The sequence below is a fragment of the Falco naumanni genome, chromosome 1 (genome assembly GCF_017639655.2).
Source record: "Falco naumanni isolate bFalNau1 chromosome 1, bFalNau1.pat, whole genome shotgun sequence".
NCBI lineage: Eukaryota > Metazoa > Chordata > Aves > Falconiformes > Falconidae > Falco > Falco naumanni.
The window spans coordinates 116846769-116858956 of NC_054054.1; the positions used below are offsets into that span (position 1 = coordinate 116846769).

At 40.7% G+C, this 12188-nt stretch overlaps 1 protein-coding gene across 2 annotated transcripts in view; it reads left to right on the top strand.

Moving 5' to 3' along the window:
* The window catches only part of MYH10 (myosin heavy chain 10), a 100402-nt gene that overhangs the window by 32613 nt on the left and 55601 nt on the right, over positions 1 to 12188 (top strand). For both annotated transcript variants that reach the window (XM_040580535.1, XM_040580526.1), the window contains exon 4: positions 5638 to 5665. In XM_040580535.1, the coding sequence (XP_040436469.1) occupies positions 5638 to 5665 (28 nt within the window). The remainder of the gene's footprint in view (positions 1 to 5637; positions 5666 to 12188) is intronic.

Sequence of the window (12188 nt, forward strand, 5' to 3'; positions counted from 1 at the left end):
GAACATCCTGTCTGAACCAAATACCCTACAAGTATGTTTAAGGTACATCTGGAACCTTCTCCAGAGTTTACAGGGGTTTTGTTAGGTCTAGTCTGTTAGTTAGGGGAGAAAAATCCTTCCATACTTTGGTGGGAGAAGGGATGTGGAGTAAAATGTTTTGTATTCTGACAGGCAGACTTCATGCTTTTTATTATGTATACGTAGTAATGTAAACATCAGGATCTATTCTTACTGGATTTTCAAACAATAAAGCAAGTAACAAGTTTGTTTGAGGAGCTGCCAATTGCTGTCCTGAGAGCATATTCCTCTGGGGAGCCGAGAGCAAAGGAGGTTTAAGAAAGCATAGAAAAAAATGGCTTTCAGAGCTGTAATTCTTCTTGTCCTTCTTGCATTCTGGTAATACTCCTTGGCCTCTCTTCAAAGTGTTTGTACTGTTCAGTGTTGTATGACTGGGTGTCCCTAATGTGGCTGCTGCTTCTTGCATCAGTAAGATGTCTTTCAGCTCTGTGGCGGTAGGTGTTAAACTCAGCAGCTGAGTTTTGCCTTGGGGTGCCAGCATCGTCCTTTGGGTGGAAGCGAAAGGAGAGGAGCAGGAGTGAAAGAAACACTTCAATGTCTGATACTTCTATAGTATCAGACTGTTGACATATCAAGCTAAAAATATGGCTTGGCACAGCGTAAGCTAATCTTAACGATTAGCCACATTTTGATATATGTTTTGATAGGATTAATTTTCTGCTAGTGTGACTTGCCAGTTGGTTCGCTGTAGGTGTAGGTGACTACCAGTGCTGGCTCAAGGCAGGCGGTGTGAATGTACGCTGGGGATGGATCTCTCATATTCCAGTGTTTATATATGGCTGTGTTATAAACTGGATCAGGGAGCTGACCTGGTTGAAAATTAAAATTTGTTAGTTCCATCAGCTACTTGAACTAGCATCATGTGCATCTGTGCAGTGCATCTGTGCAGTTGGCTGCTGGTTCAAAGTGGGGAATGGGGTGGTGAGGCTGGGCAGAGGAAGCAGAGACATCAATGGCAGCTGAATTTGAATTACAGCAGTGGGGGAGCTTCAGCCTAAGGCTAATGTCAGGTCGTATTGCCTTGTGCTTCTAAATTCTTCCATTCAAAAGGACATACTGGTCTACAGAAAGCTTACTTCATAAGGAGAAAATCAAAGTTTTGTTTTTATTCATAGCCTCTGTATAATTTTGGAACTTTGTTTTTTCAGATTACGAGTATTGTATTAACCCTTCTATGCAACCTGAATGTTAGGGGCTTCAGTGTATTCTGAAGACCTTGGGATATATTTAAATCTAAGCTGGTAACTGAAGTGATAGATTCCAATGGGACTTTTGTGTTGGCTTTAAAACCAAAGGGTTGGTCTTACGACATAGCTTGAATTAAGAGTTTGGTCCTCTTATTTCATCCTCTCTTAGAACACACTCATCCTCAGGCTAATATTCATCTGATTGAGTTAAACTGACTGAGTATCTTTGGTTAGTGAGCTGAGTTGCTTTAACCTGCGAGCAGACTCTGGGCTTGTCTGGTCAGAGGACAGAAACTCTGCTGTTGGTCTGGCAGAAATGTGATGTATGTTCCCCTAAGACTGGAAGTTGTTCGTGTGACTCAGCTTTATAATGAAACCGCATTGAGTTATATGAGAGTAAGTCAAAATATATTTATGCTGATAGTAAAAATAATTTTATCTAAGTTGTCTTATAGGTGCATGTTTTTTTTCACCACTAAGTTGTCTGCTTACGTGCTCAAAATGTAACGTACCCATTGTGACTTTCTCCAGAGTATCAAACATGCCAGACCGATGTACTTTCTCACTCTTTGCATGGAGTAAGAGACAACTAACATCTAATTTTCTAGTGTTATTCACCAGAGTAATTTATTTGTATTTCCTATTTCAGTTGCTCTAAAGGTTGGGGATGAGGACTGTTTGTGAACTTGCTCTGCTTTTTACTGCTGCAATTTGCTTGTAAACCCCAAGGGGGTTTGTTGAATTGGTCTAGTCTATATATTCCTACAAATCTGTTTGTCTGATGTTAGGGTAATGTTATCTCATGAAGACTTTGCTAGAGAGAGATGGGTTTGGTCTATACTTCAGAATCACAAGGCATATCTAGGCATATGTAAACTTAAGTGTTTTCCAAATATTTTTAGGTTTCTATGAACAACCATTTCAAAACTCTGTGGCTTTAATAAGTAAATGCTATTGAAACTTTTGCAAAGGATGGCAGATTATTTTTAAGACTTAGGTATGTTCTCTGTCGTTAAAAAAAAAATAAAAAAATATCTTGCCTGCTGCCCTTCAGGTTGAAGGTGTGTCACACAGAATCACACAGTTTTTTTGAAAATATTGTTGAGAGGGATGTCCAAAGATGAGAAGTTTAGTGCTTCTTCCCTGCCCCAGATAACAAGTCTGGCAAAAGTGCCAGGTAAGGGCTGAGTTCTTTCAAAAGATAGGCTAACAGATACATAATTGCTGCTCTAAGGAGTCTTTAGGAAGGGGACCAGCTGCTTTGAAATCAAGATTACAGATAAATTGTGTTATTTAGGGGAGAAAAGTATCAAACCAAACAAACCATAAATAACTCCTCTGTCTTTAGTCACTTTCTCAGAACGAGTCCAGCAAGATTGCCTCTTTCTCAGGACAAAAGGCATCTGGCATTTGACAATGCGTAAAGCATCATCCGGAGCCTTCAAGCTGAAATTTTTTTTGTTAGTTGTGCTAGATGCTGGAACTGGCTGTTGGCGTAAGTGGTCAGAAGGCAGAACTTAAAGCTTGCTGTTGTCTTACTTCCACTTTCATGGTTTATGAGGTTCAGAGCCCAGATGGAGACAGAAAAATGGATTTGGAGTAACATAATTGAGTACCAGATAACTTTATAAAGGCTGTGTTAATTCGTGCTCCTGGGCATAGAAAAAAACACTCTGCTGCACTTCTCGGAGCTTCTGGCAATGACAAATACATACAACTGTCTGGACTTGTAGGCTTTCTGTAAGACTAATTGGGTAAGAAAACTCATTTATACAGTGTGTCTTGCATGATGTGAAACACAAGTTTACATGGTAAATTGATGAATAAAATGTCATGATAGAAAGCACTGACAAATGCACATTGCCTTCAAATAAACTACTTCCAGTTTCAAGGTAGATGTTGTTACCTGCGTTCTTAAGGGTTTTTTTAAGAAGTGATAAACTGAAGAGCTGTAGTTTAGAGGAGACTGTATTTTTGATGAAATGGCCTAGATACAGTGACAAAATTACAGAGGGAAGTTGTTCTTGGGAAATGAGAAAGGGGAAAATCATGTTGTCACTTTTGAAAATGTCTCAATAAATATAAATCTAGGAAATACTAACTTTCCACTCGATTCATAGTACCAACTTGGCATTCATTCATCAGGTTTTTTTCTAAAGGAATGAATGATTTATGCTGTCCTACATTATCTTGATTATTTTTTTTTTTCCTTTTTGCTGGTGTGTGGAGTTGATGTTACGATGTAGTCTAGAACTTGCCAGCAGTGCAGTCCACAAGCCTGTAGTTTGGACAGCTGTGACAATAGCAGTAGCATCTGCCTACTTGGAAAGACCTGATTTCATGCCCTTCAAACTTTCTATTCATAAATAATTAAAATAACACTATTTTGTTGACACAAGGTTTTTTTGAGCTGGTTTGCTTTTTAGGATGCATCGTGTCTGTATGAACATAGCCTTTTGATCTAAGCTAGATTGGGGCTGCTGTGCAGAAAAGGGATCTCGGGTCTCTCTTCCACCAGCACAGTTGTTTGTGCAGTTGTACAGTGTATGAGGGCACCGATTTGGCTCAACACAAGTCTGACCAAAAAAACAGTTTGTCAGACAGCTTTCCTGCTCACCCCTTGGCTGTGCTACAGCAATGACATGAGTGCTGGCAGCTGGAGGAAGGGGACAGGACATGATTGCCCCTTCAGCAGCAGCCTGTCTTTATTTTGGCTGTATACCCTGGTTGCCAGGCTCCCCGGCAGCCCGTGCCTATCTAAATCCAGTATCTGCCTGTGCCCCCATCAGCAGCCCTGCCTGTCTGTGCTGAAAGTTGTATTTCTGCTGCTGTGTGGCAAGCCTGCTCAGGGGGCCGATGTGGCTGAACGCAAACTATTTTTGTATCTGGGCTGTTCGTCAGGCAGTGTAATGGGGGGAAACACAGCTCCCTGCTGGATAGGTTATTGGGTTTTGGTTTTGTGGGTTTTTTTTACATGCTACATAGGTAAAGTTGAAATTCTGCTTCAATGCTTATTATGCAACAGCACTCTGAACTGGTTGCATAGGTGGGATGACTGGTTTCATAGAGTCTGCGAAACTCCGCGGTAATTTGCAACTCAGTTTAACAACAGTTTTTCTGAACCCATTTACAAACAATGTGGAATGTTGTTTACATTACTCTGCCTACCAGAAATGGTCATAAATGTATTGAGGCTGTATATATGGACATAGATCTATCTCAAACCTATTAAGCATGTGGGGAAGCTGCCTGGTAGCAACTGAAGCTCTTCAACCTGCTAGTACTGAACTCTGTCCTAGAAGGAATAATGATCATCCCATTTCCAATTGCTCCCTTTTCTGTGGTTTGTCAGAGCGTTGTGTTTAAGGAGAAAGGGCATATGCGGAGAGTGGTGGGGAATATAATGTGTAGTCCTGAGCTTTGCACTTGAACAAAATAAAGCTTAATTTTATTATAATATAATCCACTACAAATTACCAATCAGAACAGAAAACCTGTTTGAAGTTCTGAGTCTGCAGGAGGCAACTATGTTCTTTTTGAGGCTAGTGACAAATAGCTGAAGTGTCAAAGCAAGATCTTTGTGATGCAGATTTATGAAAAAAGATGTTGAACTCTGTTGAAAACTCTGGCTCAGAAAGGGGGTAGCGAACACATTTAACTGAAATGTTTTACTTTCTGCAGGTATATTTGAATGTTTTGATTATATAATTCTTAATAGACTGTATGATGTTGAAATATATTCTGTAAAGATCCTGTAATTACAAAATACCTCTTGCAGGGTATAACTGACCTTCAGACTTGCTTTTCAAAGGTCATGAGCACAGCGGTGGGTGTCACAAAAGTGCTGAGCCACACCATATTGTAAAGTTTAGCTTTGCTCAGTGTTTCCCTGGATGTCCTTTTGACAAGTCTTTAATGAATAAACTGAATTATGGAAGCACTTGTTTGCTGGAGATGTTAGTGGTAATTTCAAGTGTCTGGGAGTATTGTGTACTTGAGACTGTTTTTCTCAAGATTTTAAGTTCTTTGATTCATCTGAGGAAGGGTCTGTACAGAATAAAAAACGTTGGGCCAGCTTTATCTGAAAGTATGGTTAAAAATATTACTCTGGATTATTATTAAATTTAACCAGAATTTTGGCTTTATTATATGAAATGGCAGAACTTTTAGGAATGCCTAAGCTGCTGTTTGAGGGGTGTGTGTGTGTGAACTGGAATGTCTAAAGGATATTTTTAAAATCACTTGTGAGTGTTCTTAGAATTGTTAAGCTGAAAAGCTGCATTTTTAAAATACTCGTGTAAAAGAAACTGTCTTGCAAATTACAGGGCAGTATAAACAAAAACCTATAACCATGTTTGTTCTTGTTTTGCAGACCGTGAGGACCAATCAATTCTCTGCACGTAAGTGAACACTTTTCATTTGGACATTTTTTTTAAATCTGTATTTTGAAAGGGGTCTTTGATACAGCTGTAGTAGTCAAAACTTGGTCTTTAATCTTGACAGGCAGTGACTAATGGTTAAAGACGTAACATGAAATGATTTTAATATGGGGATATATTATTTTAATATTGTAATTCACTTTTTTTTACAGGCTTGTGCTACCTAAGAAGTTTAGTTTAAAGATGTCAGTCAAGAGATCTGAATCAGAAACAATAAGCTTTAAAAAGTGTACATCTGTCTGAAATGCTGTGCTGTAACTACTCAATGTGTAGTGCCTGAGGGGGACATGAATTAAAAGTTGGTCTAGAAACCCTGCTGAGCAACAGTATAGCTTTGGATCTGCTTCAAACAGGAGAATTCTGAAGAAAGTCAACACTAAGGTTTTCTTTTGCTTTCACTGTGTGCACCTGAATTGGCCGCACCCAGGAGCAAACTTCTAGCTTCAGCTTAAATTTCTGTGCAGTCTGGAAACGCAGTGGTGGAGCAGTCAGAAGATGAATGTGCTTTCAGGCTTGTGACACTACTGAGCTGGTCTATCTTTGGGCTGCTGTTAAAAGGGGTGATCCAGTTTCCTCTCCCACATAGGCTGTGGGTTTCTGCAGCCTCTTGTGCTAGCATTGGGGGTTGGCATGCAACATAAGCTAGTTCAGGGAGTGAAGCTGGCAGAAAACCAGCCTTACCGCAAAATTATGCCTTTCAGCAGTTTAGTTCTCTGGGTCTGCGCTTGGTGGGCTCAGAGGAGTACTAGCCTGAAGCAGGAGGTGTGGACGTGCAGCAGGCAAACTGTACCTGTTGGTAGCAGCCTGGGGGTTAGAATGGTCACACCTTGGCTCCATTCTGAAATGGCATGCAGTTAGCAGTCTTGGGTATAACTTAACATATTCAGTTACCTGAGGGAGAAAGGGAAGATGCGGTACCTTGCATGCCTCTGACTTGGTTATGTGATCAGTTGACCATGCTGTGTGCCAGCGCATGCCAGCTGCATTGAGACCATAGTTTGTGAGGATGCCTGCTTCCTGAAATAGCTCGATGGTTAGATCAATTGCTGGAAAGGGACCTGGGTTCAGTTTCCTTCTTGACATAAAGGGATTCAAATCTTCATCTCCTGCTTCCTACAAAAATGCCTTAACTATCAGATTATGCAAGACTGAAGGCAGAGTCTTTCAAGCCAGGCTTTTTAGAACTATGGATACTATGAATGCAAGATTCATGGGGCCTAAGGACACAAAAGCAAATACAGTTCTGTAGCTAAGATAATAGTTCATCCAGTTAACACAGGCTTGTCGAGGTCTGTGGTTCCTGCTCTTAGGACCTCTGTTTTCATGTGATGACTACTTCGTGTGCAATGTACAAAACAGCCCTCAAAGCAGGGATGGGATCCCAGGGCGAAAAGAAACACTTTGTTCTTGTGTGTTTGTGGATGCTTCAAGAGTATGTGTTTGCCCCAGGTGAATTTTTTTGAAGTAGCTTCATGTTTTGTGCCTATGCATGAACGTTGCGTTCCTTTACGTGGTCAGGCAAGACCACAAAGGTTGGAATGGCAGTGCTACAGGATTTAGTGAATGTCTGATCTGTTCGTTTGCAAATTGGAAAGCCTTTAAGTTCCCTTGCCTTCAATTTTGTTATTACCTCACCTGTAAAGTTACCATAAGCTTTTGATCCTTCTGTACTGAATAGACAATTGAACTCTGTTTTATATCCGGTACGGCACACTTCAGCACAAAATGTCTGGATCTTGTGATAGGTTCCACATCTTGGCTAGGCAGTTAAGCTGCTTGCTGTATATCCCTTCAAAGAAAGAAGCTTGCTTTCGGATGGGGAGAGGTGGGGAATGGACACAACATCCTTACAGTCAGACCTCAGGAGAATGCAACCATATCCAGTACTGAAGTCTGGAGCTGCTGGGGACTGCTGTGAGTGCAGTCCTAATATTATGACCCTCAGAGATGGCCCTGAGGACATCTCTTCTGTTGGACATGTAAAATGTTTGGTGACAAATCCACTACTCCATGAAAAACTCTAGAAGCTGGTGCTAAGAAGCAGTGAACAATGCATCTCTGAAGGATTTCAACACTGTCCTGGAATCATATCACAAAACTAAGTATTGAATCTATTGGAACTGTGACACTGGACAAGTTTTGCTACCTTTAATTTAGTGTCTTGGCTGTACCAGTGTAAAAGGCTATACTTAATAGAAATGTGACAGAGTCTTGGCAAAGCTGAGTTTCTGAGCAACGGATTCCAGGCTGTGTTGGCTGTCCTGCTGCTTTAACTTGTGTTTCGTACTGAAGTGCTTACACAGCAGTATAAAGAAAACCAAGGTTAAAAAGATCAATGTCGCTGAACATGGTTTACAAGGAAATATGAATTTCCTCAGTAATGTGGGCAGATCTGTGACCTCAGAACTATGAAGGGGAAGGCATTGTATCTCCAGCCTGAATGTACAGGACCAAAGAACATCCAGTCTAAGTCTTACCTTTTGAGACTATGAAGTCACATGATATGATCGATGCTAGGATCCAAGGTTTTTCTGTAGGCTTGAAGTTGAACACCAAAGTTCCCCCATAGCTGAGGAGACCTAGCTAATGCTGTCTAACCATCAGCACTATTTAGATGCCAATTATAGAAAAGGGTAGTAGGGGTTACCAGACTGCTGTTGAGGTTAATGAACATTTTTCTCTTAAAACACTTTTGTCTTAGAATATTTATCAGTTCTGTGTCCAATTCAGAGAGAAGTGCCATCAAAACCACTTGTATTCTCCTGTGTGTGTCTTTTGGACATATAGACTAAAGAGACAGCTGCCTGCTGTGATACTGTTCCTAACGTCGTTTCTCCCATGGGCTTAACGGGAGAGCTGTATTCTTTTGTCAGGTTTGCATTATAAACTCAGTACTTGAAATCTGGCTGGCTGGGATGTTAAATCCTCTTCATGAATGGGACAAGGCCATGGCAAGCTCCCTTGTGTAGCAGGCTAAAAGCAGGTCTCATGTTTTGATCGAGTGGACTGGTGTCCAGGACTTCGATTGCATTGCTGATTCTGTGGTGAAGAGGTAAACTGTGTGTTTCCCTTCCTTGCCAGTAGTTTTACATGTCTTAGACTAAGGCAGGAATAAACGAAGTGGAAGAAGTGTGTCTTAACCACACCAGTGGCAGTTTCAGAAACTCCTTTTACAATTCATAAAAGGCTTGAGACATCTTCTCATCTCAAACTTGTCTGAGCACCTGGATCCCCTGATTGACTCTGATCTTTAGTAGAGCTGAAAGTTCTCAGAACTTTTTCTTTTCTCCAATAGGAGAGGTTCAAGCTAGCTAGTGAGAAAGAAAACACCATTGACTTGTGCACTTAGATGAATGGACAGTTGTGGTGTCCCTGTCATTCTCTTGTCTCCAACTGTGTTGACTGTAATTGTCTTTACATTCTGGATTTAAGTCTTTGTCATTGCTTGATGAAGGTCCATCTGGTTAGCATCTTCACCCATCTCTGCCTACCTCTAGTTGATCAGATTTCCTGGGTTTTTACTTTCCATGCCCTTTAGAGAGTAGGGGGCCAGGTCAGCACTCAAGTAATGGTATTTGAATGACACCTTGCCAGGTCTCTGGACCCAGCCCCCTTTTCTTGACAGCCAGGAGTGCTGCTCTCAGGGGCATTCGTAGGGGTAAGGTTGGTGCTATGTGAAGCCTTTGGGTTTGGTTTCGGTTCTTCATTTCCAAAGAGTCTCTGCACTATTTCCAGGTGCCTGCCTTAGTTTGGTTTTAATAGGGAATTATTGATCCATTCATTCTTACCTTGGGAAACCTTTGAACACTCTTGCCTTCAATTTTGTTATTGCCTCATCTGCAAGATGGCCTTAAGCTTTTGATCCTTTTGGACTCAGCTGACAACTAAATCCTAATTTCTATCTAATACACATGGTATTTTTTACCTTAGGCATGAAATTGTGCAACTTAAATCTGGGGTTGAGGATGTTTCATTGTCTTCACCTGTCTAGATCTTTAGGAAATAGCAGTCTGTTTCACCTGAGAAGCCTGCAGTTACCTCCATGCAGTCACTGTTCTGGTAAATACCTAGCTGTGTCTGGACACGTCACGAAACTGCAGGGGTGTTATTTAGTGTCTTTTCTAACATAGTTAAACCACTTTTGTAGTTACACTGAAGAATGTCTTATCTCAGATATTATGTAGACTCTTGGAGATTTGTTCACACTTTGCCTCTGGATAACAGAACCTGGCTGATTCAGTATTTGGTAGAGACTAATGAATTTGCATGACAGGACAGTATGCAGGCAGAATCCGTCTTGAGAGAATGTGCATGCAGGTGGATCTTCTTGAGGAATACATTTTACTGAGATATATCTTAATTTTCTTTCCCCTCAAAGAGGATTGTGCTGAAGAATAACCTATATTCCATTGAAATGCTGCAGATACACGCATTCATCTAAATGCATTGTGTGGAGTGGACTAGCCTTGATGGATGGTTCTCCAAGCGTGCCTCTCATTGCATCTCATTATTTTGAAGGTAGTGGGGTCAATTGGAGGTTTCCTGTCTTGACTTTGCCACCTGCTGATGTTCCATGAGGAGTTTTGCATAAACTGGTGATCTTAAAGCTAGTAATATTTTCTCAAAGTCAAACTTAATACCAGGAGAGGAAAAAAAACCCTGCTGCTGCGTTTTCTGGATGCTTGTCTGGGCAGAACATCTTGTCCTTCATTTAACATGGAAGCTTGTTCTTCAGGAGGGTATTACTCAGATTGCCAGCTGATGTGGCTGCTGTTCAGTTCTCCAATCCAGACTTGATGACATAGGTGACTTCCTGCTCTTGCTATAGAAATAAGAGTTGTCTCCAAACATAAAATAGCATGCTTTCTTCCTTTTTTTTTTTTTTTTTTTTTTCTTTTTTTGTTACCTCCCTGGGATTTCTTGTGGGCCCTTTAGCTTTTCACCAACTGAAAAACCCAAATATGTGCACAGGCACATACATCTGCCGTTCTGAATCCATTGGACAATTTATCAGACACTGGTGAAAGCCAGATTATTGCCTGGTTAATGGTGAGCTGGGAGGAGCTGAATGAACAATAATGGTGATAATTTCTTTTTAGCTTTGAAGTTGGATGGTTTAATCTTGGGACGCTAACCACTAACAAAAATTGTTAGTAAGGTTGCTGGAGCTTTTATTGCTTTGTTAGTTTAGTTCATCAAGCTTTCCAATAACAACCAAACAAGCAACCCCCACAACCAGCACTTCTCTGGGAAGCTAGACGTAACTAGCTTCTATCTAATCACTCCCCCTTAATTGGAGTGCAAATGAAAGTGTATTTAGGATCTTCTGTCTGTAAATCCTTAGTTTGCTGAAAAGGAAGGAAAATACACATAGTTCCAGCAACTTCGTGTTCCTGCTAGCTTGTAAGTACATTATGAGCCTGCTAGAAATCAGTTACAGAAAAGTGGTGCAAATTTTGCAATATGTACATTTTTTAATTTTTCTAAGATGTGAAGTTGTAACAAGCAGCTTTGCAGGCCTTTTTCTTTGAGAAGCTGCAGCTGCTGGCATTTTACTAAGTTTTATTATTTCTTTTTGATTGTTGCTGTCTGTTAATGTTAAATGGGCATGCCAGGCTGTTGGAGGCTGATGACCAAGATGAAGAAACTTTTGTTGTGGCATACTAAGACTGTGAGAAATATTCAAACCTCTCCTGGCTTTGCTGTCCGTAGCTTCAAGGCGACTTTCGGAAAGGCAGACATGAAAATGTGCTGCACTGCACGTTTTTTTTTGTGTTTTTTTTTTTTTTTTTTTTTTTTTAAGCTAATATGTTCTAAATCTTACCACAAGCTTATGGTATTCCTAAAACTGAGACAGGGCTTGATAAACACTCATTTATGCTTGCAGCCGTACAAGGGTATCTAATCTGAATTGGCTTCAGTAGGAGTAGTGGGGTGCGGAGGGAATAGAGGCTGCTTATTAAAGGACAACAGCAGCAAATACCAAGCATTTTTGTATACAACCTCTGGCTAGAGTCCAGCTTATAACATTCCCTAGACAACTGGTGTTGAGATGATGTGAAGCATCTAGAGAGAAATGAAGGAGCTATGCAGCCTTGTAAATAGTAAAAGTCAATTAGTGACTCTTCTGTGCTAGTCCAAACTATCAGTTACACCTCTTAATTTCAGAAAATTAGCCAGGTGATTAAGACAAACCTTTTCATTACAGGTCTTGACTGTAAATATCTGTTATTTCATAACTGGCAGAAGATCTGCTCAGTTGTGTCTGAGTATAAGTGTCTCTTCTGTTCTTTGCAACTGCTGTTGTGAGAAGGACAAAAGACCATTGTTGGGGCTCTTAGGCAGTTACTTTCTCTTACAACAATTTAAGTGCATACTTCCATATTTTGGTGCCACTTCCTATGAAATGAGGCGTTGCTGGCCACAGCATCTGTGAGTGGCTGGTCGGGATTCCTGTGTCTTGTGAAATCAGGCACTGAGAACT